The 27,093-nt window shown below is 57.7% G+C and overlaps 1 protein-coding gene across 3 annotated transcripts; it reads right to left on the reverse strand.

Moving 5' to 3' along the window:
* Positions 1-1,286: 1,286 nt before the first annotated feature.
* STRN4 (striatin 4) lies at positions 1,287-26,421 on the reverse strand. 3 transcript variants are annotated; one of them, XM_069458521.1, is made up of 18 exons: positions 26,129-26,421; positions 18,761-18,864; positions 18,077-18,150; positions 16,719-16,797; positions 14,389-14,586; positions 12,621-12,762; positions 10,217-10,376; positions 9,513-9,626; positions 9,067-9,161; positions 6,805-6,980; positions 6,656-6,703; positions 6,126-6,247; positions 5,017-5,187; positions 4,722-4,862; positions 4,143-4,241; positions 3,876-3,962; positions 2,335-2,569; positions 1,287-2,119 (listed from the first exon to the last, which is right to left on the reverse strand). In XM_069458521.1, exons 1-17 carry the CDS (start codon positions 26,408-26,410, stop codon positions 2,400-2,402), a joined length of 2,262 nt encoding a protein of 753 aa, XP_069314622.1. In that variant the 5' UTR covers positions 26,411-26,421; the 3' UTR covers positions 1,287-2,119; positions 2,335-2,399. The 3 variants fall into 3 exon arrangements, with proteins under 3 accessions (XP_069314622.1, XP_069314621.1, XP_069314620.1); XM_069458520.1 differs by having other exon boundaries at positions 9,067-9,182; XM_069458519.1 differs by having other exon boundaries at positions 9,067-9,626.
* Between the last annotated feature and the right edge of the window lie 672 nt (positions 26,422-27,093).

Raw genomic sequence — 27,093 nt, forward strand, 5'->3', positions numbered from 1 at the left:
TTGGGGGCAATCAGACTTGATTTCTCCTCCCCACCTAATAATCAAATGGTGGCTACCATTTAGTACACACATAGGACGCTGAAGCCTCAGAGGAGCAAAGTGACTTGTCCAAGATCACCAGGTGAAGTTGCCCCACCCACCTCCTTCACCGACAGGTCACAGCCTAGGTTTGAGCCCCAAAGACATCCTAGAGATGGGCCACCAGGACTGGCTGGGGATGGGAGCTGCCGGCACAGCCCCCCCTTCCTGGTACAGGGCCAAGGAGGGTGGCTGAGGTCCATACAGTATCGCTCTGTCACCACATCCGGGGGTTGGGGCTGGGGAAGGAAGGAAGTCTGAGGCTGGAAGGAAAACCAAACCACCTGGGGAACTGCATAGAGCCCAGGATGACAGGGGAACAAGGCCACGTGGAGCCCACAGTGGGCTCCTGTCTGTGTCACCTGGGGGCCTCTGTACCCATTTTCCAGAGGGGCAGATGACTATCACGGTGAAATGCTAACAGGTCCCGAGCGTGCAGTTCACAGGCCTCAACCCAGGAGGTGGGCACGAGTGTCGTGTTCTGGAGGTGCTGGGACTTGCCCGAGGACACCAGCTGGTAGGCGGTGAAGGCCTCATAGCAAACGGAGATGGGATTGGACACAAAATCTGATGACCTGCCGAAGACCTAGAGCAGCCCGTCCCATGTTCTGTACCATGTGGATGGTAGTGGTCCCTCCCGTCAAGGCTGTGAGGACCCAGTGAAATGACATGCACCGGGCTCAGCACAGCAAACATCAGACCACTGAGAAGGGAAAGGAGGGACCATCAAGGGCCCCCAGCATGGCAGAGCCTGCAGGCGGCAACACTGGCAGGCCCGACTTCCCTGCCTGCTGCGTGTGGGCCCAGGCACAGGGCAGGGAGGGGAGGGAGGCCTGAATCCTCTGGGCGCCAGCCCTTCCCCTCACCACCCATCACACATCCAGGTGCGGGGAGGGGGGCGGTCTTCAGCTGAACTGTCACCTCACAGCCTCTGCTTGTCGGGCTCTGCCCCTGGGGAGGGAGTGCTTAGGCACAGAAAGAAGGGGCACAAGGAGATCCGGTCCAGTGCCCCCATTTCCGCCCTCCACCCACACCCGCCCAGGCTCCGGGCCCCTCCCCAGCCCCCCCTGCCCTACCACAAACCCCAACCATTACATCCCCTCTCTCCAAACTCCACCCAACCCAGGCAGAGCCAGCCACTCCTCCCCCAAAGTCCCCAGGCCCCTCCACAGATGGCACTGTCACCCATCTTACTCCAAAGGGTTTATTCAGACAAGTTTTCACATACAAGATAGGGGCAGAGGGGATGGGGCTTATAAACAGGAACCCGGGAGGGGGACCGAGGGCACAGGGTGGAACCAAAGAGAGTGAAATAAATAGAGGGAAAGAGTGGAGGGCCAGGATGGAGACTGACCAAGACTATCACACAGTGATAACGTGGGGCGGGGGAGGGGGGGCATTAAAATCCTGTTATTTATACAGATATACAGGGAGTTAAGAGGGCCCAGGGCACCCTACTCCACCCTCCACGCCCCGGGGAGGGGCACGAGAAGGCCATCTCTCCCCATGGGCGACCCCGAGCTGGCTGAGAGGGCTGTCCCGGGAGGAGTGGTGGGCAGTGTCTGGCCTGGAGGCCTTGGTTAGTGTCTGGAAAGCAGTGGAGAGGGGACGGGGGAGGGGCCGGGCCCAGGGCTCAACTCTGCGGCTCGGCCCACCCAGGAGGGGCATCTGATGGGGATTCCTCCCAGCGCAGCCCCCACCGGGTCTGGGAGATGGAGAGGAAGGGGGCAGGAGCTCAAGGGGAGAACCTGGCACCTTCTGGCATCTTGGAAGAACATCCTCAAAAACACCCAGCCCTGGCTGTGCTGCCTCCAAGAAGGCAGCTCTGATACCAGGAGCGGGTGTCAGGGCCCAGGGAGAAACCCCCAGAGACCGTCCTCGAGGGCTGATTCCTGAAAGGGGCACGTCCCCAAGCCAGATGCTCGGGGAAGGGAGCCGTGGGGGAGGGATTCCTGGGGAAAGGGCCGCTAGCACCACCGGGCTTCACTGCAGCTGGGAAGAGGCCAGGCCTCTGTGCCTGTGGAGTGAAGCTGAGTGTCACCTGCGGGAGACAGGAGGGAGGGGAGACTAGACCATGGTCTCTAGGGCACAGCTATTCAACACCCTCCCCTCCATACCCAGGGTGGCCCGACCGGACTGTGGGACTTGTCCCACCCTGAAGTGCCAGGCAAGGGGGTGTGTGAGGGCCCAGCAGGGCTGAGGACACAGGTGGTTCCCGCCCTCCTGCCCAGAATACGAACGGGCCCAGGCCCTCACCTCAGCCCCACCTGCCCAGCCCCGCTCTCCAGCCCGCGTGTGGCCAGGGCGGGGCCAGGTGGGCATCATACGAAGACCTTGGCCAGGGCATCGGCACCAGCGCTGGCGATGAGCGCCTTGCTGGGGTGGCAGGCGACGGCGTGGATGGCCTCCTCGTGCTTCTTGCGGTGGGCCGTGATCTCCTGCACGCAGGTTTTGTTGTCCAGGCTCCACAGACGCAGGGAGCAGTCGTGGCCTGTGCAGGTGTGGGGAGACAGGGCTGTCACCGAGCTCCTCACGCAGATACCTGGCCTCGTCCGAAGGTCTCGGGATCAAGTGCAACTCAACCCTCTTCCCTGCCATCCCTCTGCAGTCACCCCCGACACTGACACCGGCCCAAAGGAGAACCCTTTTGTTCCACCCCATCAACCATTCATCTAGTCACCAAGTATTACTGAGCACCTTCTGTATACAGGTGCTGGGGGTACAGGGAGCACACAGGCAGCTCCCCCTGCCCTCTGGCGCTAGAAGGCAGCCTGTGGCCAGCGTGAGGACAGAATGGCCTGAGGAGGAAGGCGGGGAGGAGGCTTCCAGACAGGGGGACAGCCAGAGGGTCCTGAGGTAGGAACGCCTGCTGGTCTGAGGAATGACAGCAGGCCTGTGTGGCTGCAAGAGCTTGAGCAGGGGTGGAGAAAGGAGGGAAGAAGGGAGGGTAGGAGGGAGGATCAGGCCTTGTGAAGGCTCCACTCTCCCCACAGCCTTGACAGTTCCCAGGATGGAGCCCTTTCTGAGGGGACGCGGGCTCTGGACTAAATCTGTACCTGGCCGGATCTCACTGACCCCTCACCCGACAGCTGCGGCCGTCAAGGGGCAGGTGGAGAACGAGGCCCGGGGCCGAGCTGCCCACCCACACTGCCATGAAGGCAGAGCCCAGCCGTGACCACTCCGTGCCCATCCACACCCTCTACCGCCACCGCTCGCGCCCCTGTGCACGCTCCACACGCCCGTGCTCGCGGCTGCTGGCGTGGGGTCTCTCGGGGGTCTGATGCGGGTAGGCCTTCATCCACCCACGGTCCAGACCATCCCCTCTGGGCACAGCCTCACAGTCACGGCCTCAGTGCCCTCATGCAGAGAGAGCAGGGTGGGACCAAATGCTCAAAGTCCCCGTGGGGGTTCCGTTGGATAGACCTGGCCCTCCATTCCCACAGCCCACTGGACTGTGACCAAGTTGCAAGACTTAGCTCTGAGTGTCAGAGCCCACATCTGTAAAATGGGGCTAAAGTACCTAGCACACAGGGTTGCTTAGAAGATTAAATGAGATGCTGCAGGCACCAGTGCTGCCAGTGGGCTCTGACCCTGTGCTTCACTGCCACGTCCTATTATGTCACCACGACCATGGTCATTCCTGCCCAGACCAGCTTCCCCCCAGCCCCCAGCCCCAGGAGTCCCTGCGTACTCGCCTGGGGCCAATGCCCAGGTCTCTCTTCTTATCCCCAACCCTGGGGGCTCTAGCAAGCTGCACCCCTGCTGCGGAAGGGAGACATAAGAGGGTCCCAACTTACTTCCTGACATCAGGAATACGCCATTGGGGTCCACGGCTAGGCAGGTGACTGCGTCCAGGTGAGCAACCATGGAGTGCACGGATTTACCTGAAGGGAAACGGGTGGGTGGCAGGTTCCTCTCCCACTCTGGGCCTCGCCTGGAGGTGAGGGGGCTGGAGGACATGCCCTGAGAGCCTCTGATGGGGACATGAGGACTTCTGCCGTCTGTGCCTGGGCCACCCCACACCACACGAGCAGGAGTGGGGCCAGCTACAGGCTGGGCCTCACCTGTCCGATTGTCCAGGAAGCGGATGCCCCTGTCGTCGTGGGCGGTGATGGTGAGGGGCTGGTTTGGATGACTCACTACTTGGTTGATCTGGGTCGGGCCTGGAAGGAAGAGGAGGAGAGGGAAGGACATCAAGGGGACAATCAGGGAGCCAGGACAGAGGCAAGACAGGAGCTCCGCTGATCCCACGTCCCACCCCAGTGTCAAAGTTGGGGACCCACAGGCCACTCCTCTGCCAGCCTCAGTGTTGCTTCTGCAAAATGAGCCCCGGATCGTTTTGGGGTCGGGGAGGAGACATAAGGGCCATGAAAACCTGCATCTGCTCTACCAAGAGGGCCAGTGGGGCGTCCATGACGAACTCTGCCCCCGGCCCCAGGAGCCCCTAGCTGTGAGTGCGGCAGGGCTGCGCCCTCCATCGGACCTTATTTCCTTCCTGCTCAGGGCCCCTGAGGGCGCAGGAAAGTCATCTCGAGCTGACTAGCAAGCAGGTCACCAAAGCCGCAAGAGGAACTGGGGCCTTGGAGGCACGCAGACCCCAGTCCCCCAGCCTGGCCCAGCCCCAGGCCCTGGGGCTCCCTTACCGCTACTCCCCCGGGACTCCAGTGTGAGGAGGGCACTGCCAGCCTCCAGGTCATACAGGACAGTGTCGCCAGAGCGGAAGGAGGCCACGATGTGGGCAGGCTCGGTGCTGGTGAAGGCCACTGAGGTGGGGATCCCGTGTTCTGAGGGCACAGGGGACAGAAGGCTGCCTGATGCCCGGTCCTGCCCTGGGGTCGGGGGCTGCGGGGCGGGAGGCCTGAGCCCTCGTCAGGAGCCACCCTGATGGCCTCCAGCTCCGCACAGCCCCTGTGTGAGGCGCCAGGGTCCCCCACTCACCACTGGTTGTGGAAAAGGTACAGAGGCAGGTCGGGCTGCTGCTGCTGGGGTCCCAGATGCGGACAGTGCCGTCAGCGGAGCAGGAGGCCAGGCGCTGGGAGGTGGGGCTGAAGGCCAGGCCCCACACCGCGTCCCCGTGGCCCTCCAGGACGTGGCTCAGCACGCTTGGGTCTGGGAGGAAATGGGCCGCATCAGGCCTGCCAGCCCCAGCCCAGACGGTCCAGAGCTCCAGCTCCACCAGGCCCTGGGCAGCTGGGCTCGAGCCGTCCCGTTCATCCGGCTTCATCCCCAGAGCCCCGGCTCCCTTGGGGTCGCCCAGCACTGGGACAGGCCAGCAGCTGCATAGTGAGTGATAACTCTGGGGAAGATTCTAGGGCTCTAGAGGGCAGGGATTTCCCTCTGTTCATGGCTGTCTCCCCAGGGCCCAGAAACCAGTGCTCAATATGTAATTTTTAGGACTCAGTTAAGGAAAGAAGGAACAGTGGAGGCTCTGCAGCCCCCGAGGGCTGGCACACAGCCTCTGCCCACCGCGCAGGGCCCACCCTAGGCCTGAGTCTTTTCTGCCCGTGCCCCAGTGCACGGGCTTTGCCCAGTCTCTCCAAAGCTCTCTGTCGTTCAAAGCTCCCACCATAGCCTCCCTTGTCACTAGAATCCACACAGGTGACTCTGGCCTGAGCCCTACCGACGCTCAAAGTATGGCAGCTAATGTGGCCGGGCTGGCCCTTGATCTCTCGTAGGTGAGACTGCTCTCTGGAAAATGGTGTATGTTCCTTGAGGAGAGACACAGACCTCTGAACTCTGTCATGACAAGATTAGCACAGAGCTGTGTGAATGATCAAAAAAGGTGTCAGAGAGCAGGGGGACAGACACTGAACAGAAGTTGACAGTCTGGTCACGTCTCCACTTAATTCTTAAGTGCCTCAGGATAAAGTCCCAGCTTCCTACAAGCTGGCCCAGCTAACTCCACCTTTCCCAGTCTCTCCTCACACGCTCCCTCCACTTGGCCACACAGGGACCCTGGCAAGAGGGGACGCTGAGCGTGTGCGGAAGGAATGACCAGGCCCCAGTGGGCGGTGGGTGAGGAAAGGAAGGCAGGGAGCTACCCTCACCGTAGCCATCATAGGGGTCCATGTTGAGGTCTGGAATCTTCCAGCTGTGGATGCAGGCATCCGCCCCGCCACTGTAACAGTATTCGCTGTTGCTGCCCATGGCGACTGCCAACACAGGGCCCCTGGAGGGTGCAAAGATGGGCGAAGGCAGATGAGACAAGCAGCTCAAAACCTTCCTTGGCCACAGGACCTTCAAGTTCCCTACTAGCATCTTTCAAGGATGGCCAGAAAGAATTCAGCCAGCGGGGCTCTGGCCGTGCCACCCGGGCAAGTTGCCTGTGCCCTACGTTCTCTCAGCCCCCACCTCCATGTCCTCCTCTGAGGACCAGCCACGAGGGGCACGTGAAAGTTGGCACAGAGCCCGAGCCAGGGCGGGTATGGGCTGAGGGTTGCACTGTGCAGGACAGGAGAGGCGTCGGGACTCAGCCTTCCTGCCATCCTGCCTCCTGCCATCGTCCTGCCATGGTGGCAGTGAGCAGGTCAGGCATCAGACAGCTAGGTTTCTAGCAGGCTCAGGGCCACCTCCCTACCTGTGCGCCCGGAAGGCGTGAATAGGTTCCACATCTAGTGCAGCATTCCTGTGGGGAGACAGAGGAGCCCAATGTCACGGAGACTCTTGTCATCCTATGCCCTGGGACCGGGTGCCCCCACACCCCCACTCTGGGGTTGCTGCCCTCACTTCTTGGCCGTGACCGCCTTCTGCAGGTTCCAGAGCTTCAGCGTGCCGTCCTCGGAGGCGGTGAGCAGCGCCGCCTGGCTGCGGTGGAAGGCCAGGGAGCGGATGCCGTCATAGTGTGAGCGCAGGGTGAACTTAGGGTTCCAGGTCTTCTTGAAGGCATCTTTGCTGTCAGACAGCTGAGGGAGTGGGAAGCTGCCTCAGTGTCCCCTCATCCATCCCAGCACTCACGCAGACACTGCCACCTCTAACAGGACTTCAGGACCCCTCCCTTCCCCACAGATCCCCCAGCAGGAGGAGTGAGTGAGGGCCTGCCAGCCGTGGCAGGAGGCTGAGCCTTCTCTCCTAACTGAGTCCCAACACCCTAGCAGCCCATGGTGCTCGCCCCTTCCTCTTTGCCAGGCACAGTCCCCTCACTCACTCAGCAAGTTCCTACAGTGTGACAGGCCCTTGGAGCAGCTCAGAAGGATGGGAACCAGGGCAGACAATCAGACCATCCCACAAGTGCACAGAACTACGAGCTACGACCAGTACAATGAATTAAAAATGCTCGAGGGCCGGGCGCTGTGGCTCACGCCTGTAATCCTAGCCCTCTGGGAGGCCGAGGTGGGAGGATCCTTTGAGCTCAGGAGTTCGAGACCAGCCTGAGCAAGAGCAAGACCCTGTCTCTACTTAAAATAGAAAGAAATTAGCCGGACAACTAAAAATATATACAGAAAAAATTAGCCGGGCATGGTGGCGCATGCCTGTAGTCCCAGCTACTCGGGAGGCTGAGGCAGGAGGATCGATTGAGCCCAGGAGCTGGATGTTGCTGTGAGCTGACGCCATGGCACTCTAGCCCAGGCAACAGAGTGAGACTCTGTCTAAAAAAAAAAAAAAAAAAAAAAAGCACAAGGAGGAGATAGCAGACAGCCTGGCCTCCTCCGTGGGGTTGGTAAGGTCTTCCTGAGGAAGTGAGCGGGACTTGACCAGACAAGAGAAGTGGGACGGGGAGGCGAAACTGCACGTGCAAAGGCCCTGAGGCAGGAGGCAACAAAGGCGGGCCCAAGCCTGAGAGGCCTGCGCAGCTGCAGTGCAGAAGGCAAGGAAAGCAGCAGATGAGGCCAGGAGGGCGGCAGGAGCCAGAGTGGGAGCCCAGTCAGAATCTGCATTTCATCCTTGGAAAAAGCCATCGAGAACTGGGGAGCCGGGGAAGGATGTAGAGTAGGGGAATGACATGGCTTTCTCTGGCCACCCAATGGGAGGCTTGGGTTAGGGACAGGTAAGAGCAGCTGCAGAGAGAGAGGTTAAGAGGTCACGGAGTCCCGGGGAGAGATGAGGGTACTCAGACCGGACACTTGACCGTGGAGGTGGAGGCAAGGACATGAATGGGGAGGCGTTGAGAGCAGAATCAACAGGCCTGTTAGGGCCACTGCACGTGCCCTGATGGAAAGACCTGCCAAGTGGGGGACCCGGGAAGGCCGGGCTTGGGAAAGCCGACAAGGAGACTGCCAGGCGAGCCTCGGGACCCTGCCCCAAGATGCGTTTCACATCTGAAGAGCCCTCTGCCTGGGCTCAGTCCATCCCCAAGGTCCCCACCCCAGCCGTCACTTCTGTCACCATTCTTTAGAGCCACAGTATCTGCTGTTGTGTAGTTCCTCTGCCCCCTCCCCCGGCAGAGTTCAGAACACGGTCCCTTCCCTAGCCTGGGCGACATCCTGCGGCAAGCTGAAGAGCCCTGAGGCACACTCCAAGGCTCCCTTCCGCGTCCCACAGCAGTGCCCCCACCTCACTGGGATCACCACCCCCCGAGTCCTGCCCTGCCACAGGAAACATACGCATACATCCAGGCCAGAGGTGCCCAGATGGCCAGAGGCCCGTCTGGGTCTCAGGCTCAGAACATTTCACTCCAGCCCACTTGGCCCCATTCACACCAGATTGGTCTTATTTTGGGGAGGCTTTGGTGAGGCCATCTTCCTGTACCCCAAAACGCCAGGGGCAGGAGGGAACACTGACTGAAGGAGCCTGGCACCGTGATCCAGATCCGCGCTCTGGAGTCTTCCAGGCCCTGCTCCTCAGCGACCACAGTCAAGTCTCCCCACCTGCCTGCACCCGCACCCGTCTGCGAAGCAGGGTGAGTGGGAGAAGCCACCTCCCGGGGCTGTGGATGACGTCACACGGTCCACACGGAAGGGCCTGAGCACGGTACCCGGTCAGGGCTCGGCAAAGGCTGGCCCTGGGCACGACGGCCGCTGGGGGCTGGGCGGGGACACCTGGAGAACTTACATCACAGCTGAGGTCGTTGTCGTTGGTGACGGTGAGATCTGCCAAGTCCCCCAGGCTCACCTCCCCGCCCCCGATAGTGTCCATGATGAAAACGTCTGAGGAGAAGCCAAAGGAACCTGGTAGGGGGAGGGGAGGGAGGGGCAGAGAGGGCCGGGGAGAGAGAGGACGAGAGAGAGGCAGAGAGAGATAAGGAACAGGAGAGACAGGGAGAGGACGAGACCAAGAATCACAGCTGAAAGGAGGGGACAGAGAGAGACAGGCAGACAGGGTAGGACAGACAAAAAGAGAGGGAGACAGAGACAGACAGACAAACTTTTGGGACAGGGAGGCTGCAGGCTGGAGGCTGGGCCTCAGCCCTGAGGACACAGAAGCCCTTGGCTCAGCTCTGCAGCCTCCCTCTACTGTGGGCCCACAGGACTGGGCTGGGGGCGCAGTGGGTCTCTTACCTTCGTGTGGCCGGGGCTGGGGAGTTCCAGGAGGCGGGCCGGTCACTTTGGGGGGCAGCCCGTCCACATCCCGAAGGTCAGCCAGGATGCCCTGGAGCTTGACCCGCCGGCTTTCTGCAGGGACAAGGCACGGACAGGAAGTCGCCCACCAGTCCCAACCCAGCCTTGTGCAGGAGATGCCTTCCCTACCGCTGGGGGCCTTCCTATGACTGTGGGCAGCTATGACGCTCTGGGCCCAGGTGGCAGACTAGCAGAGGAGACCGAGGCTGACCAGGACCCTCTGTGGGGCGGTGGGCAGGTCACTGCCTTTGCCTGGGCCTCAGTCCACAGCCATGCACCCCGAGTGACACCCCCCCCCCCCGAAAGGCCCTCCTAGCCAGGAGTCACAGGACAGGGAGGAAGACGCAGCCCTGCCCCACCTGCCTGTCCCCCACCGGGTCCTCATCCTGTTCCCTCCTTGAGATCAGCCAGAATTGGATGCGGGCCTGCCTGTGTCCCCAGGGGGATTTTCCAGGGAAGGGGTGAGGGGCCTGGCTGCCATGGCTCGGTCTCCGCCTGCTCTCCTTGGCCACTCTCCTCTCAGGAAGCGTATCCGTCCGGTGGCGACCCTGGGGCAGGAAGCAGCTGCAGGCGGCTGTGTTTGGAAGGGGCAGGAACCAGGGTCTGGCCCCGCCACCGTCATGGCCAGAGAATCCCCGACTCACCCAGCTCGTGGGGGCTCCCGTCTGCAGTACAACGCCGAGGGTCTGGAGACCCCTCCCCGTCCTCTCCTGAGCCCAGGAAATCAAACTCATTGATGGCATCCTCGGAGTCGTCTTCCTCATCCTCATCTTCCATTTCGGGCACCAGGGCCTTGGAGGGGAGCTGGGGCATGGAGAAGCAGACAGGTCAGGGCGCTCTTGTCCAGAGACTAACCTTCCCTGGGGACTAGGACAGATGAGCCAGGGTTCCCAGCCTTCTGCCTGTCCCTTCAGAAGGGACCGCCTCAGCTGCCAGCTACTGCCTGCGCTGAGTGCCGACTGTGTGCTCCCCCTGCCGAGGCCTTGAGCCGCTGCCTGTCCCGCCCCGCAGCCTGGCTTTGGAGGCCCCTTCCCGGCCCCTCCTCCTGGCCTGTGCTGGGGCAGCCCCTGTCCCACAGCGCAGCGCCTCTCGGGAAGAGAAGCCAGGAACAGGACAACAGGCTTGCCGGGAGAGCAGCACACCCGTGTCTGGATGCGAGGGAACGAGGTGCACGGTTACGGTGAGGACGAATGGCCCCAGCGCTTTAACCACGAGCACAGCAGGAATGACAAGTAAACACTCACCGGACACGGCCCCGGCTGCTGTGCGCACCCGAGGACGAGTCACACGCCCTGAACGGGCACTGAACAAGGTCTGCATAATATATGGCTTCAACTAACCCCCCAACCTCATGAACCGTGATTGTTGTAATTATTCTTCCCATATCACGGGCAAGGAAACTGAGGCCGAGCAGAGCGAAGCTGTTTGCCCCGGGTCACCAAGTCCAACCTCTGGCCATGCCCTGGGCAGCCTCAGCCAACTGTGAACTCCGCCAGGGTGCGGCTGACCCTCTACGGCGCTGGTCAGCCACGCACGAGGAGCCAGACTCTGGCCTTCGTGGGGGAAGCAGGGGGATGGGACGTAGAGACCTAGGGTCTAGGTTTGGACAGCAGGCCCAGAGAGGCAGCAGCCGGGGTCTGGACTCTATACAGAAGCCTGGAACCCTCGCAAGCGCTCTGAAGGGTGCACGAGAAAGGGGCCCTGTCAACCACACTCTTCCAATGGTGCCCAGGCCCATGAGAGCGACACCACCACTCAGTCCCACCAACACTACCAGCCATTAACTACAGCCACCGAGCACGCAGCGGGGCCGGCCACCGTGGAGCTGAGGGCTTTCTGTGCGTCAGCGCATTTGAATTAAATCCTCAACAACCAGAGACCAGGACTCTTAGCCCTATTTTATGAGTTTGGAAACTGAAGCTAAGACAAAGAGAAGCACATGCCCCAGGTCACACAGCCAGGCCAGTGGCCAATCTGGGAGTCACAGCAGGGCTCTGGGTCACAGCGAGGCTTCCAGATAAGCCTCCCTGAAGGTCTGCTGTGTGGAGACAGACAGCCCTGCACAACACGCCAGCCCAGTGGTGGAACAACTGTGGTGACAGATGTGAAGGCCACAGGAGTATAAAAATTCAGGGATAGGCCGGGCGTGGTGGCTCACGCCTGTAATCCTAGCACTCTGGGAGGCCGAGGCGGGTGGATCGCTCAAGGTCAGGAGTTCAAGACCAGCCTGAGCAAGAGTGAGACCACGTCTCTACTAAAAATAGAAAGAAATTATATGGACAACTAAAATATATATATATATATATATATATATATATATACACACACACAAAAAATTAGCCGGGCATGGTGGCGCATGCCTGTAGTCCCAGCTACTCGGGAGGCTGAGGCAGTAGGATCGCTTAAGTCCAGGAGTTTGAGGTTGCTGTGAGCTAGGCTGACGCCACGGCACTCACTCTAGCCTGGGCAACAAAGCGAGACTCTGTCTCCAAAAAAATAAAAAATAAAAAATAAAAGAAAAGAAAAATTCAGGGATAATTTCTGATGGGAGAAGCAGAGAGGAGCCTCCACCCAGGCAGAACCCCGGGCCCAGCCACACTCGTCTGATTCTCAAATATTTACTGAGAGCCTGTGTTCCAGACCCTTTTCAGGGCCCAGGGATGGAGCAGCAAAAAGACCCACAAAATCCCTGCCTGGTGGAGCTCACAGTCCGCTGCAGGACACAGAGGGCAACAGTCACACCAAACACGTGGGATCGGAACCGGTGGGGCGGCCCGAGGGGGAGCGCCCTGAGTGCTGACCTGGCCCGCGGGGCTCAGGCAGGCCTCTGAGGGACGTCTGGGATGAAGCAGCAGAGGACGGGGAGTTACGGCGGTGCAAGTGGAAAATGGGGGAGCGCGGGCGAAGGCCCTGTTGACAAACACCAAGGCACCTCTGCAGGGCACTGAGGCACAGTCCTGCCGCAAGAGGAGCTGGGACTCGGGGAAGGGCTGCGATGGGGCCGCACCCAGACCAGGACGCAGGGCGTTGTGGCGGGGAGGCGCTCACCTTCACGCGCTGCTTCTTGTGCTGCACGCTGTCCAGCTCGTCGTCCTCGTCACTGTCTTCGTCCTCGCAGTTCTGCAGGAAGGGGATCTGCTCCAGCACCGAGCCGCCCAGGCGCTCTTTGCCATCTTTGCCTGCTGCGTTCCTGCCCACGACAAGGGGGCAGAGGGGCTTTCAGTCCTGCCAGGTGTCAAAGCTCAGAAGGGAAGGCGCCTGCCCAGGTGTGGTGGCCAGAGCCTGGACCCAGCTGAGCCCCTAAGCCCCGAGTAGCCTTGACTGTAATCACACACAGGGCCCCGACTCCAGCCTTTGCCCCACGCATGCTCATGCCAACCGGAACCTCATTCCACCCAGACCCACCCCAACTCCTCACTGAGCACCGACCCCCCAACCCTGACCAAACAGCTCCTGCATGTGCTGAGTCAGAGGGACGCTGGAGAGAGCGGCGCTCACTTGGCAGCCCCCCGTTAGCATGCCCGGGCAGACCATAAGGGCAGGTCAGGCAAGGGGCAGACGCGCCCAGCAGGAAAGAGGAACCAGCCATTCTGCAAATGCTCCAACACCCGCAGCCAGCTCAGCTGTGGACAGCAGGGGCACTAGCGCTCCCTGCTCCCGAGGAGCCTGAACCATGCCCGGCGACAGATGGCACTCCTACTTCTACCTCCTGGCCTCCAACATGATGACAAGTTTTAGCAAGGGAGGTGTTTACCAAACCTGACTCCACCATAAAGGCAGGGTGGAATTCAAAGTTCAGATAAATGCAAACACCTTCCTTTCTGCCTTCGGCTTGATGCTCTAGAGAGTTCTTGTCAACTGCCCAGGTATACAGTTACCACTTGGTAGAGAGATCACTGCAGACTTCCCCTCACTTGCCTCCAGGCTGCCACGCCCAGAACTCACTTCAGCCAGGACACCACTCTCATTCTCCCCGGCCTTCCTCCAGACCGGCTGCCAGCTCAGCCTCCTCTTGGCTTCCTCCCCGGCTCCTCGCTCCAGCCTCTGAGCTAGGCGAGCCCCCAGGGCTTGGGCCTTGGATCTCTTCCCTGCACAGTCTACACTCACTCCCTCAGTGCCCCAGCCGGCCTGTGTGCTGCGCCTCCTGGGACTGCAGCCTCTCCACAGCCTTGAGCTCACTCCCCGCAGCTATGAGGGCTGGAACCTTCCCGCCTCGGGCCCTTTACATTTGCCCTTCCCTCTGCCTAGAACATTCTCCTCCCAGCCACTTGTGTGTCTTACCCTCCATTTCATGCAATTTTCTGCCCAAATGTCACAGGACAGAGATACCCAAATGTCCAGAGGTCCTCCCTGTCCCTCCCCATCCAAAACAGCATGATTTCTCCCTTCGATCTTATTACCTTTCATATTCTCCATAGCACTTAGCAACACCTACATGACCTTATTGATTCCAATGAATTCATGATTAATGAGATTAGAGAATGAACAAATAAGAGCCCCCTAGGACAGCAACCACGTGTTCTGCTCCCCGCTGGGACGTCACCCAGGGTGCTGGATGTTGCTAAGGAGGCGCAGGCATGAGACTCACGGGAGGGGCAGCCTAGAGACGAGGCTGTGGAGAGTATGTAGAGGGGAACAGAATCCAGGGGATCCCAGCAATGAAGGGGCAGAGGGTTCTGGAACAATCGACCCCATGATATATTCCAGAAGGAGAAGGGGCAGCCAGAGCACGCAGGAGCACCGGCTGTCTTTCTGACACTGGCCCGCATCAGGAGGGAGGAACGGAGGGATACAACTGCCAGGCCCAAGGGCTCACCTCTTTATCTGCTCCTCGATCTGCTTCACCAGCAGTGACTCACCGCCACTGAGCCCCCCAGGGCCCGGTGTGGCCCTGGGGCCCCCTTCGCTAGGCTCTGCAGCCCCATTGAGCTCCAATGAGCGGCCCAACAGGGAACGGACGCGCTTGGACCGCATGTCAAGGATGGTGTCTGTGTAGCCTACCTCTTCCAGGTACCTGCAGGAGTACAGAGCCAATGCGGGTCAGATGTCCCCTGGGCTTCTTCATATACTTCAGGGGCCAACGCAAACCGGGACACCCTGGTGCAGGGCAACTTAAGAGTATACACCAAAATTTCACATAAGCACACCCCCGATGCAACAGTTTCACTGTCGAGACTCCTTCCGATGGAAGCCCTCACACCCATGCACAGTGTGATCGCACAAGGATGGGCGGTCCCTGCAATGTCGTACTGGGGAGTCTGAAGTGCAGGGACCAACCTCAGCATCCACTGACAGGGACCGTGTCAGCAGATTACTGATAGGAATGCTAGGCAGAAAATAAACACAGCAGGGTGTCGAGGAAAACTGGCCACGATAAACAGCACAGTGAAAACAGCAAGTCACATATTCCTTACGAGGCCAGTGTTTGTGTAAAGAAAAAAAAGCATTAATATGTGTGTGAGTTCACATCACACAGAAACACATGTTTGTATTATGCCCCCTCGGAGGCCTAGAAAGATACACATGAAACTTAATAGCAGTGACCTCTAGAGAATGGGATGAGGGACGTAAGAGGAACATTTGCAACTTACTCTACTTCTGCACATGAGCATTTATTACTTCCACAATTTAAAAAGGAAAACAAAAAGAACAAAAGTCAATTATGGGTGTCTGTGGCTTCAAAAGATAGGAGACAAGGTCCCTTGCTGGTCCTCAAGAGGCTGCTTGGCCAGGAAGCCTTTTCTGTTCCCCTGTTCCTTTGGAGCCTTGACCCTGCCCCGCACGTATGTCACCTCTTAAGTGCCCGTTGTCTTGGAGGCTCGTGTGTCCCCACCAGCAGAGGCAGGGGCAGGGCGGGTTAGCAGTTGGGCTCTGGGGGCGGACTGCCTGAGACCCCATCCCAACAACCACATGACCTTGTGCAAACAGATCACCTCTCTGCACCTCAGTCTTCCCATCTGTGAAAATGAGGGGAACACGAGTAGCTACACCACACAGGGACTTATGTGAGGAATCGATATGAGCAAAATGTTTAGCCAAGTGCCAGGCACCGAGTAGGTACTTGGTAAGTGTGGCCTATTAGTATTAATATTATCATTTTGGGGTGGCTGTTTGTGCACACTTTAAGGCAGTAATTGCACTTCCAGATAGTTAGCTTGACAAAAATCGAGGATCTGCACAAATATCTTCCTGATGTTTGTCACACTGTCTATAATACTAAAAAATTAAAAACAACCTCAACAAAATACATAAGAAGGAACTGGCTATAGATACTTATGGTTATCCATATGACAGACGATTATACACTTCCGTAATTCCAGCACTTTAGGAGGCTGAGGCGGGAGGGTTGCTTGAGGCCAGGAGGAGTTCAAGACCAGCCTGGGCAACACAGTGAAACCCTGTCTCTACAAAAAATGAAAAATTAGCTGGGCATGGTGGTTTGCACCTGTAGTCCCTGCTACTCAGGAGGCTGAGGCAGGAGGATTGCTTGAGCCTAGGAGTTAGAGGTTACAGTGAGCTATGATCACGCCACTGTACTCCACGCTAGGTGACAGAGCAAGACACTAGCTCAAAGAAAGAAAGAAAAAAAAGCAACGTAACTAATTTATATGGAAAGATGTTCACGGCTCTTAGCAAAAATAATGTGTAAGAAAACAATCAAATAGGAAATGGGAAATCTGTTTTTACAAAATACACACACACACACAAATACACAGCCACGGAAGAGATTGACAGTATATATGCTAAAATGTTTACAGGGTATGAAATTCCCTGGGTGGTAGAATTATGAGTGATGTGTTTCTTTGTGCTCCCCTCTTTTTTCTAAGTTTTCCAAAATGCACAGATCTCTTCAGGAATAAAAAAATAATAATTTACCATTACCCTTTTAAGAAATGCCACAGAGGCATTCAGGGTCACATTCCAAGAGTGCGGGGTCCCCACACAGACCTCCTGTAGCAAGTCTTCCCTCCCTCTCCCCAGGCGAGGCTCCACCACAGGGTGACAGGCCATTCCAACTGTGGCCAGCTGGGATCCTGATTATCTCAAGTGTCCCCACTGGGGACAGGAAGGACTGTGGAGTCCCTGGACTTATCTCTCAAGCCAAACATGCCTTCCGTCCCCAGCACCCAGCCCCTGCACACTCACTGTCGGAGAAGCTGCCGCCCCTCCTTCCACACCAGCGGGCTGTTCTCCAGGGTGACCGACTCCGCGGGGCCATTGGAGACTGGAGAGAAAGGAGGAGGCTGTCTTAGTCGGGCACTGCCTCCTACCCGTCACCTCCTCCATCTTCCTCACTCCTCAAACCCAAATCGGTCACTGTCAAGGGGCCTGTGGCGTCACTTCCTGAGTGTTTGAAACCCCTCTGCTCCCAGAGATTCCTCCTCCTGGCGGCGCTTCTCAGCTGTAGTCTCCTGGCTGCTTGTTCCCCGGACTAGTCCCCACAAGAGAGTTTTATCTGAAAGCTCAGGGCACGTTGTTATTTTCCTACACAGAAAGCTGGCCTGGTTCTAAGAGAGCGGGTGGACTGGGTGCAAGTCCGCTCTGCTGCTCCCCAGCTGTGACCTTGAGCAGGTCAGTGTCACCCGGGTCTCAGTTTTCTCCACTGAGAAATGAGGCTGATAATAACAGCATCTACCTCTTGGGACTGTTGTGAGGATTAAGTTAGATAATTTGTTCAGCACTTTATTCGTCAAATATTCACTGGGCATCTACACTGTGCCTACCCAGGGCCCGGGCTACATCAGGAAACAAAGACCCCTGTCCTTCTGGAACTCATGTTCTATTCGGAGGAGGCTGACATCAGATAATGATAATCACCGTTAGCCGCAGGTAAGGTCTTTGCAGTTCACCTTGGCCAAGGTCCCGCCGCTACCTGGCCCACCCTGCCATGTCCTCCCTCCCACGCTGTTCGCCCAGTCACACTGACTCCCGTCCGCCAATGCACTGCGCTCTCCAGTGTGCATCTCTGTGCGTCTGTGCACACTCTTCCCTCACTCCCCTCCCTGGGAACTGAGTCTTCTTTCAAGGAGCTTAGACTTTAAGGGACCAGAGGGCAGGGACCATGTCTATCTTGCTCTCTGCTGTGTCTCTGATTTGTGACACAAAGCCAGCACCCCAGAAATAAACAAATTTTCTTTTCTTTTCTTTTTTTTTTTGTTTTGGCTGAATGACTGAATGAGAACCCAGTTCAAACGCCACCTCTTTGGTGAGGGCTTCACCGACTCTCCTACGCTTTCCCCAGCGCTGACCCCTCGCAGAGGGATCCCTCGGGTGGTTGTGAGTCTGTCTCTATTTCACAGAGGGACGCAGGCAGGACTGGCCCCCAGGGCCCAGCACGGTACCTGGCACACAGCAGCCTACAGGGGAGGGGCCCTGGGAGTGACACTCCACCACTCCCCAGCCCCTGGGGCCAGCTCTGCTTTCTACGGAGCCAGGCAAGAAAGCAGCGGTCTTCACGCTTCTCCGTCTCACTCAACTGCAGGGGAGGGTCAGAGGGTGGGTACCTTGTTCTGACACATCTGGTTTCTTCTCCCCCTGGTTCAGGTCTGTCCCAAACTTCAGTTTATGATATTTGGCCCTAAAAGAGCAAATGATTAACGAGTAAGAGATGCAAGAGAGCAGACAGGGTCAGCAGTCACCTCAGGAACCTCAAATCCCAGGGCCTCCCCCTAATCCACTCTCCTACCTCTGAAGCTGAACTGCCCCCCACCCCCCCACGGCCTAACAGAGGTGGCACCATAGATCGCGTGGTGGCAAAGCAGCCCTTCCTTGGAGCCAGGCAGACTAGCTTGCTATCCCAGCCCTGGGAGCTCTTCAGTTAGTCACTTACCCTCTTGAAACCTCAGTTCCTTACCAGAAACAGGGCTAATGATACCCAGTAGGCTACTGGAAGGGATACACAGGATGAGGAAAACACAGTATTTGGCACACCGTGGGCCACCACCATCATGACTGCACCTCAGTCAAGACTGTTGTCACTGGCTCTATCTTGAATCTCACCTACTAGGTCTTATTTCACCCACGCGCCGCCCCTCGCCCCCCAGAACCCTATGGTACTAGCATGGCAGGAAGAGAACGCCTGACCCCAAATCTCCCTTAGCTGGGTGTGAGCACAGCCAGTGGCCTCCGGACCGTGTGCTGGAGACCGACTCTCAGAGGCGGGACCAGGGAAGGGCAGGAGGGCTCACCTTTCCTGCTTCAGCGCATACTCTAACATCTTGATCCGCCGCACCAGGTCTGTCTTTAGGTTCTCTTGCCCTTTCCTCTCTCCCTGGAGGAAGGCCACCTGAGCCTGGGGTGAGGGGGGAGACGGAAAGCAAAGGAAGACGACAGGGCTCAGGCCCACTGGCGGTGGGTCCCTCACTCACTCAGGTGCAGCCCCAGCCCGTGCCCCTGCAGTGACATGCGAAAGACTCTGAGCCAGGGTTCGATGGAACACAGAGAGGACGAATGCTGCCATGTCACTTGCAATGAAAGAGCTTGAGTCCTTAACCCCTGAAATTAAAACGGAGCCAGCTTGGGCTGAACTTGGTGGCTGCCTTTTGGGGAGAAGTGAGGTCAGGGATGAAAGGAGAGAGGGGGGTAGGATTAACAGCCTGGACTCCCCCACACCCCCTGGCAGGTGCCGTCCCTGAGGATGCTGGTGGAGGTGGCGTCCCACTATTCTTACCAGAGCATCTGTCTCTCGAGGCGTAGGAAGCTACTTCTGGAGCTTAGGGACAAGAGTGGGTGGCTCGGCTCGGCTCGGCTCCCGCTCCAATACAGAAGCTTTACTACCCGACCCCCGATGTCCCACTGAATTCTGCCCCGGATGCAGGAGATGCGACCCAGACATGACCCGGGGCTCCTGCCAAGCTCTTCACACCGTCTGCTGGGTTGGGCTGCCCAGTCTGCTCCAGTCTGTCAACAGGTCGTTTGGAGACACTGGGCCAACGGCCTTCGAGGCAGGATCCTGGCCCCTGACCATGTTCCAGAAGCCCTTCTGCCAAAGCCTGGAGACCAGGGCTCTTCCCTGGCTTCTCCCCAAGTGCTCCACCGTTCCAGCCCCAGACAGGCTGAGCGCCAGCCCAGCTCAGACGTGTACTCGCCGCACGATCTGAACCAGGTCACCAACCTTCTCTAAGCTTCCATTTGCCCCTCTAGAAAATGGGGCTCATGAGAGTGCCCTCCCCTCACGTGTCAAGTTCTTCTCAGTCCAAACCCTAGCACAGAATACGGACTAAGAAAGGCCAGCTTCTACCTCTCTGCCTTCTACCTGCCAAAATGAATGGCATTTTCATTCTCCATGTCCATTCTTCCACAACTCCCAAATGGGCCCAGTTCTTCAGGGGAGCTCCGATCCCTCCAACCAGATAGGAACGTCTGGGGCTTACGGGCCTCCTGCCCTCGCCGCCAGCCACACCTTCTTGGTACCCAGCTCCCCGTATGTCGTGTGCCTGTTGAAGAGCTTCAGAGATGCCACCAGAAGGCTCCAGCCTGACCCCAGACACCTCCTCCAGGCCGTGGTCGGTCAAAGCCTCACCCCCGGCTGTCTGCTCTGTGTGGCCTCCCAGATGCTGCCCCCTGCTGCTCTCCCTCCCCTCGGGGCTCACTGGGCCCTGACCTGCTGCCCCATGCACGGTACCCTCAGGCCTGCTGGCACCTCCGTCCTGCCCCGGAGACGAGGTGCCACTCTCAGATTAGCAGAGAACTGAGGACACGCTAAGTAACACCTAGCGCTGGCCAGAGCCCGGGGCAACGAGCACACGCACAGGCATCCTCATGCACCACTGGTGGGGTCAGGAACCGACGTACCCTTCCTGGAGGGCAATCTAGCAGTATCTACAAAAATGGTAAATGTACATTTCTTTCGGTTCCACTTCTAGGAATTTATCCTGCAGGCATACTTGCAATGGTAGGCTTCTTTTTGAATAAATAAAAAGGGATATACATGCATTAATGTATGACAAAGGATCATTCATTCATTCATTTACTCTACAAATATTTATTAAGTCCTAACTGTGTATATCAGGTACTGCTGTAAATACTGAAGATGCATCATTGAACAGGATGGGGCTTATATTCTAGTGGGGGGGTGTAGGACAATCAACACATAAATATATGTCATCAAGTATGTAACGGAAAAGAAACCTCATCTGTCCACTAAAACAATGGGATTTTTTCCCTTCACACTTTTATCAACGCATATGTACACAAAGATCTGAGGCCAGGTGGGCAGACTACCCACATGTGATCAACATTGCTGAAGTGTGAGTTTCTGTCCTTTGTGTATCTTTTTTTTTCTTTTTCTGAGATAAGGTCTCACTCTGTCACCCGGGCTAGAGCACAGTGGCATCATCATAGCTCACGGCAACCTCAAACTCTGGGCTCAAGTGATCCTCCTGCCTCAGCCTCCTGAATAGCTGGGACTACAGGCAGGCACCATCGCGCTGGCTAATTTTTCTATTTTTAGTAGAGATGGGGTCTCGCTCTTGCTCAGGCTGGTCTCAAACTCCTGATCTCAACTGATGCTCCCACCTCGGCTTCCCAAAGTGCTAGGATTACAAGCGTGAGCCACTGCACCTGGCCTCCTTTGTGTATCTTCTCTGTCCTCCAAATCTACTCCATAAATCATTTTAGAAGGTGGGAAAAGAGATGGAGAATAAAAAGTTGATTATTAAGCACAAGCCCTGAGTTTCTTCATCCACGGTCCTCCCTGCCCTTCTGGGCTTCCACTATGGATCCTTCTCCTTCCCGGTGCCAGGACAGCCTGTTGAGAGCCTGCACTTGTCCAAGCCCACCACTACTTGGTGACTGCCCACCATGCATCAGGTGCTATGCAAGGCACTGGGGAGTATCAGAGAAGCCATGTGGGTCCTGCCAGGCATGAGTGACAGGCAAGAGCAGCAACAACTCACATATAGCACGTGACTCAGCCCACGATGAGGGAGCAAAGCATGCTATACGAGGAGGGACAAAGAAGTGACGGTTCAGCTAAGACCCAAGGCTGATTAGAAGTTAGCCAGAGTAGAGAAGGGGGCTGCTGGCAGAGGGCAGAGACAAGAGTTGCATGGTGAGCTCAGGGAACTCCAATGAGGCCGGTGCGGCTGCTTGAGAATGCGTAAAGGCTTAGTGAGGAAAGTTCGAGAAGTACGGAGGCCCCACGAAAGTCAGAAAACCACACTAACAAGTGTGAAGTTTATCCCAAGAGCACAGGGAAGCTATGGAAGGGTTGTGAGCACGGAAGAGAAGTAACCAGATTTGCAGTTACAAAGTAATCCCAGCTGGAACATGGAGAACTGATGGGAAGGCAGGGAGTAGGGAAGGGGCAGCAAAGCTAAAGGCAGATATCAAAGAAGGGGGCAGTCACAGAAATCCAGGGAGAAATGACAGTGGCCTGGACTAGGATGCAGCAATGGACATGGTGACTGTGTCTGTGGGGGAAGAAGGGGGAGTCCAGTACCCCACCCTGCCTCCCACTTGCTCAGCCACCCTTCACACCCCCCACCACCTCCTCCAGCCCCGATCTCCCTTCCCCAGTTACAACGCCAGAATCTCAGACTCTGTTGTCCTCTTCCCAGTGCCTCTGGCAGAGGAGGGAGGAAAGAAAACCAGAAAGATGTGGTTGAAGCGTCTGAGGTTGGTGGAATCCCACCAGAAAAGGGAAGTGTCAGTGGCCAGTCAGTCTCTCCCCCGCTGCAAACTCCAGGACACTCCCCGACACACCCCTGCCTGATCTGCCAGGGCCACGGTGGGCAGCGGGTCTGGGATCTGGAAGTCCTCTGCTCTCCACATCCACCCACTGCCACTCCCTCTGGCCAGACTAGCAGAGCAGACGCCCCCAAACCTTTCTGATACCTGGCTCTTGCGCTGCCTCTCCTCCTCTCTGCTGTTCCCTCTCCCCAGCAAGGTAACATTTAAAGGCTTCCCAAGGAGTCCCTGAATCTCAGTCTTCACAGGAGCTGAGGCCTCTCTGAATTGGCAGCCTCATGTCCCAGCCCCCTGAGAGGGGTTTCTCGTTCAGTGCCATCTAACCACCTAGCCCTGCATCCCTAAATGCCTCCTTCCCAAGCTTCACTGGCTCCTGGAGAGATGAGTCCCCAGTGGATCACTCAGGACCCCCTAGGATGCTGGAAGAGGGGAGGGGACAGCTCCACACCTTCTCCGCTGGCACCGCACTTATCATGGCTCCCTGTCGCTGCTCCTATGCAAACGTCAAGTTCAGCTCCCTTCCCAAAAGGTTCTTCCTGTCCTCAAAGAGCTTCCCTTCTCAGAGGTTCCCCAGAACATGTGCAGAGCCACACAATCGAGAACTCAGCTGCATGAAGGTGTATAGCTCTCTGCAGCTTCCTGCAAGCCAGCTTCCTCTGCTAGCCTGGAAGTTTCAGAGGGGCAGAAACCACAGGGCCTATTTCTGGGAATCCCCCCACCTAGCAAATTCCTGCTCATGACCAGACTGCAGCTATGCCACCTTCCTGCTCCACACTTTGGGTGCCTCTTGGCAGGACCTTATAAGGGGCTGCCTTCTCTGCCATGTACACACAGGTATCGAGCACTTATTAATACCGACGGCAGGTCTTCCGCTAGGAGCAGCTGTAGTCAGCTCTTCGGAGAAAAGTTATTCACAGTTCATCAAAACAATCTGACACGGTCTGGATCTTAAAGGATCTCACAGGGGAGGTCACACTTTCTATAAGCAGTAAGTGCTCAAGTAAAGGTGTGTAAAAAGAAGTGCCCCAGATGGGGTGTAAACTGGTGGGGCAACGTGGCAGAGCCAATCACCATTTGATAAACACACCTACTCTGCTATCCCACCCATCTGCTCTGCCTTATCCTCACCTGGGCATAAAAGATATTCACTGCAGCCGGGCCTGATGGGGAGAAACTAGAAAGAGTCTAAAAGTCCATCAAGAGGGGCAAAATAAGCAAGCCACGGAACCAACATCCAATGGAATGCTATGTAGTTATCAAAAATAATGAGAAATATGCTGGGTGCAGTGGCTCACACCTGTAATCCCAGCACTTTGGGAGGCTGAGGCAGGAGGATCGCTTGAGGCCAGGAGTTCGAGACCAGCCTGAGCAAGAGCGGGACCCCATCTCAAAAAAAAAAAAAAAAGAGAGAGAGAGAGCTCTCTGTACTGAGTGAAAGGAACACCAAAACACATTATGTGAAAAAAAGACACAAAATGACACATATAGGATGATCTCATATATTATACACACACAACCAAACTACTTTTATAACAATAACAGTTGGGGAGGAGAGCTGGAGAGGAGTAGGAAAGGGACAAGAGGGGGAACTTTCCTTATTCACTCACATGTATGTGTACATACACATACACCCCTCTGAGATGTTTAAAACTTTATTAACGTAGAAGAACAAAAGATGTCAGGGACGATGCTAAAGCCTAGATGAGAGAGAGATTAACTGGGAGTTCCCCAGAGGTCCCTCTCAAACTCCAAGAAGGGTTATTAACGTGAGGGCATAAACACATCTTTCCTCTCACATCTCAAAGATGAAAGTGGTATGGTGGGTGCTGTAGGGCGCACCTGTGAAATCTCGCAGGCCCACAGTTCTGCTGTGATTACTTGGGTGACCCTGGGGAGGCCACTTCGCTTCCCTGAACCACGGTTTTCATTTGTACTGGGTGGCAGAGAGGTACAGAGCATGGGCTTTAAAGGCCACAGACCAGCCCTGCCACTCATCTGCTGGGATCCTAGATAAATCATTCACCCTCTCAACGCCTCCATTTCCTCTTCTGAATAGTTTTTATAAAGGCAGGAAGGGGAGAAAATATCATGCCCCCTCCCACAATGTTGCAAGAATTAAATGATAGCATGCATATACCTAAAGTGCTTAATACAGTGCCCCAGACACAGTATGTGCTCAATAAATAGCTGCTATCATTATGATTGACTGAGCTGCGACATTGGCTCTGCCTATATAATGGGGCGTTGAGAAGATCTAATGAGATGTATGCTGGGGAAGAGCTCCGAGATCAGGACAAGAAAGCGAGAAGCACGTACCTAAAGACCCCTCTCCCACCTCAGCCCCAGCCTGAGCTACCACCGCAAGCTAAGATCCCCATGTGGGCGGGAGAACGCTGGAGTCTCTCTTTATTCATCTCACTGACAAAATTCTAATCAGTGATGTATTTGGGTACCTGCTTCAACTAGACGGGAAACAGCAAATCAGAAGGGGAAAGATGGGCTGCTAGAGCAAGTACTGACAAATCCTGCTAATGACACCCCAGCCCAGGAACCCTCAGATTCCTGGTGGCCCATCCCTGGATCCTTTCAAATCCTCACATCTCTGATTCCCAGGCTCCACCAGACACTCAACTGCAAATGGACCTCACACTCCTAGAAGTCGCAAAGCCCTCTTCCATACAACATCCCAGGGCACATCCTGCTCCCAAGCTACTTCGCAAACCATGGGGTCCTTTCCCAGAAACTAGCACAAACACATCTCCTCCCAGGGTCCCTCTGGGATGCCTCCTCTCGCTGCCTTCCTGCTCTACAAAATGCTCCCCCTAATGCATCGCCCCAGGGTACCCCATCCCTGCTCACTGGCCCCATCCCAGGATCCTTCATCTCCACATTGGACATGCTGGACCCACGCCCCCCTCCCCCAATTCAGGGCTCTATATCCGACATCCTACACACACCTCCATCTCGGAGCCATCGCAGCTACTCCTCCACACTCCCAAATTGGCGCTTCCACTCTCAAGCTCTCCCAGCCAGACGTACCCAGGGTATGTCCTCTGCCCTGCCCACGCTTCCACCCGAAGGACCCCCTCTCTGCACTTCGTAGCCAGCCACACATGTCCGAGCTCCCCAAAGTTTCTCCCTCAGAGGGGAGGGCACACACTTTCATCCTGGGACCCTTTGAAACCCTCCTCTCACCTCCAGACTCCTTACACAGCCATCTTTCAGCACCCCCCCATTCAAACGCCCCGAAACACACCCCATTCCAGGTTCCCGACTTCCTCTCCCCACTCCTCCCGGCTCCCCGCCAGGACCCGCTCTCGCCCAGACCCCAAGTGCCCCAGACGCTCCCCCGATCCCACCTCCAACACGCACCCGGTCGGCAGGGGCGGCGGTGTGAGACCCTCTGCACCCTGCGAGCTTTTGCTCATTCCCACGCGAGACGACTCAGGTCCTTCCCAGATCCCTCCAACTCCTCTCCACACCCCTTCCCGAGTTCTCCTAGACGCCCCTCCGGGTCCCGAGTCGCCTCTCTCAGGAGTCTCTCTGCCGGCGCGCTCAGTCCCACTCCCACTCCCAGCCGGTTCTGATCCCTCTGAACCCTTCTCTCGGCCGGTCCCGGTCGATCCCTCCCACTCCCGGGTCCCTACACTCCCACCTCGAGCCGTCCGGGTCCCCTCCCGCCCCCGGGTCCCCTCAGGAGCCCCCTCGGACGGCCCCTCACTCGCTCTCCGGGACCGTCGCGGTCCCCTCCCGCCCCCCCGGCCGTCCCGGCGGCCATTGCTCCAAGATGGCGGCGGCGGCGGCGGCGGGTGAGGCCGGGCCGGGCCGGGCCGGGTGGGGGTCGGGGGTCCCGGGGCGGCGCTCACCTGCAACTCAGCGCGCTCGGCCTCCCAGCGGGCCTTCTCGGCTTCAAAGCGCGCCCACTCGTGCTGGATAAAGTGCAGGATCCCCGGCAGGCTCAGGGGCTCCGGGCCCGCCGTGGGCCCGGGGCTGCCTCCGCCGCCGCCTCCCTTACCCGCCGGGCCGGGCCCGGAGGCAGGGGCAGAGACTGGGGCGGCCCCAGTCGGGCCGGGGCCAGCGCCTGAGCCGAGCGGGCGGCAGGAGGAGGCGGCGGCGGCGACCGCGGCGGCCGCTCGCTCCTCCATCATGGAGGCCCCGGGGCCGGCCCGCGCGCCCACTGTGCCTCGCGCGCCTGCGCGGCCGCGCCAACGCGCCCCCCCACCCCCCGCGCGCGCGCCCGGCTGGGGACAGGGAAGGGGGGTGGCGGCGGCGAGCACGAGGCCGGGCCGAGCCTTGCCCACCCGGGTCGACCCCGAATACAAGCGTGCCTGCGGCGGGGGGGGGACAGAGGCGGGGGCGGGGCCGCACTCCCCGAAGTGGAAAAGGGAGACCCAGGCCCCCGGGGGACAGTCACCCTGGCAAAAGCGAGACATAGGAAGGGGCTGCTTTCAGCCCCCCTCCTCCCACTTCGTCCCAAAGAAAGAGTCTTACCCCTTCTAGACCCAAATACCACTCTCCCTGTTTGAGAGAAAGGGCGACCACCAGGGGTAGTCTCAACAGTGGCCCCATCCTCTCTGATTCCTGGTCAGGTCGATTGTCATGGTAACCCTTCCCCAGCCTGGAGCCCCCCAGTTTCCCCACCCTTCCACCTTTGTGGTTATGGAGGCCCAAACCTCTCTGGACTCCACACCAGGAGAAGGTTGCTAAGGTAACCCAAGTCCCTGGTGGCCCTTCTGCTCCGGCCCTCATCAGTACTATGGCAACCCCTCCCCACCTTGCGCTCAGGTAGAAAGGACCCCAGCCCCAAGGACACTGATCTCCAAGAGAACAC

The sequence above is a fragment of the Eulemur rufifrons genome, chromosome 24 (assembly GCF_041146395.1).
Source record: "Eulemur rufifrons isolate Redbay chromosome 24, OSU_ERuf_1, whole genome shotgun sequence".
NCBI classification, from domain to species: Eukaryota; Metazoa; Chordata; class Mammalia; order Primates; family Lemuridae; genus Eulemur; species Eulemur rufifrons.

Excerpts from the sequence above, each read along its gene's own strand:
- STRN4 (XM_069458519.1), bottom strand. The coding sequence starts at position 26,410 with ATGATGGAGGAGCGAGCGGCCGCCGCGGTCGCCGCCGCCGCCTCCTCC. Across the intron at positions 12,763-14,388 it reads ATCGAGGAGCAGATAAAGAG|GAACGCAGCAGGCAAAGATG; the intron begins GTGAGCCCTTGG and ends TGTCGTGGGCAG. Across the intron at positions 3,963-4,142 it reads CTTCCTGGACAATCGGACAG|GTAAATCCGTGCACTCCATG; the intron begins GTGAGGCCCAGC and ends GTTTCCCTTCAG.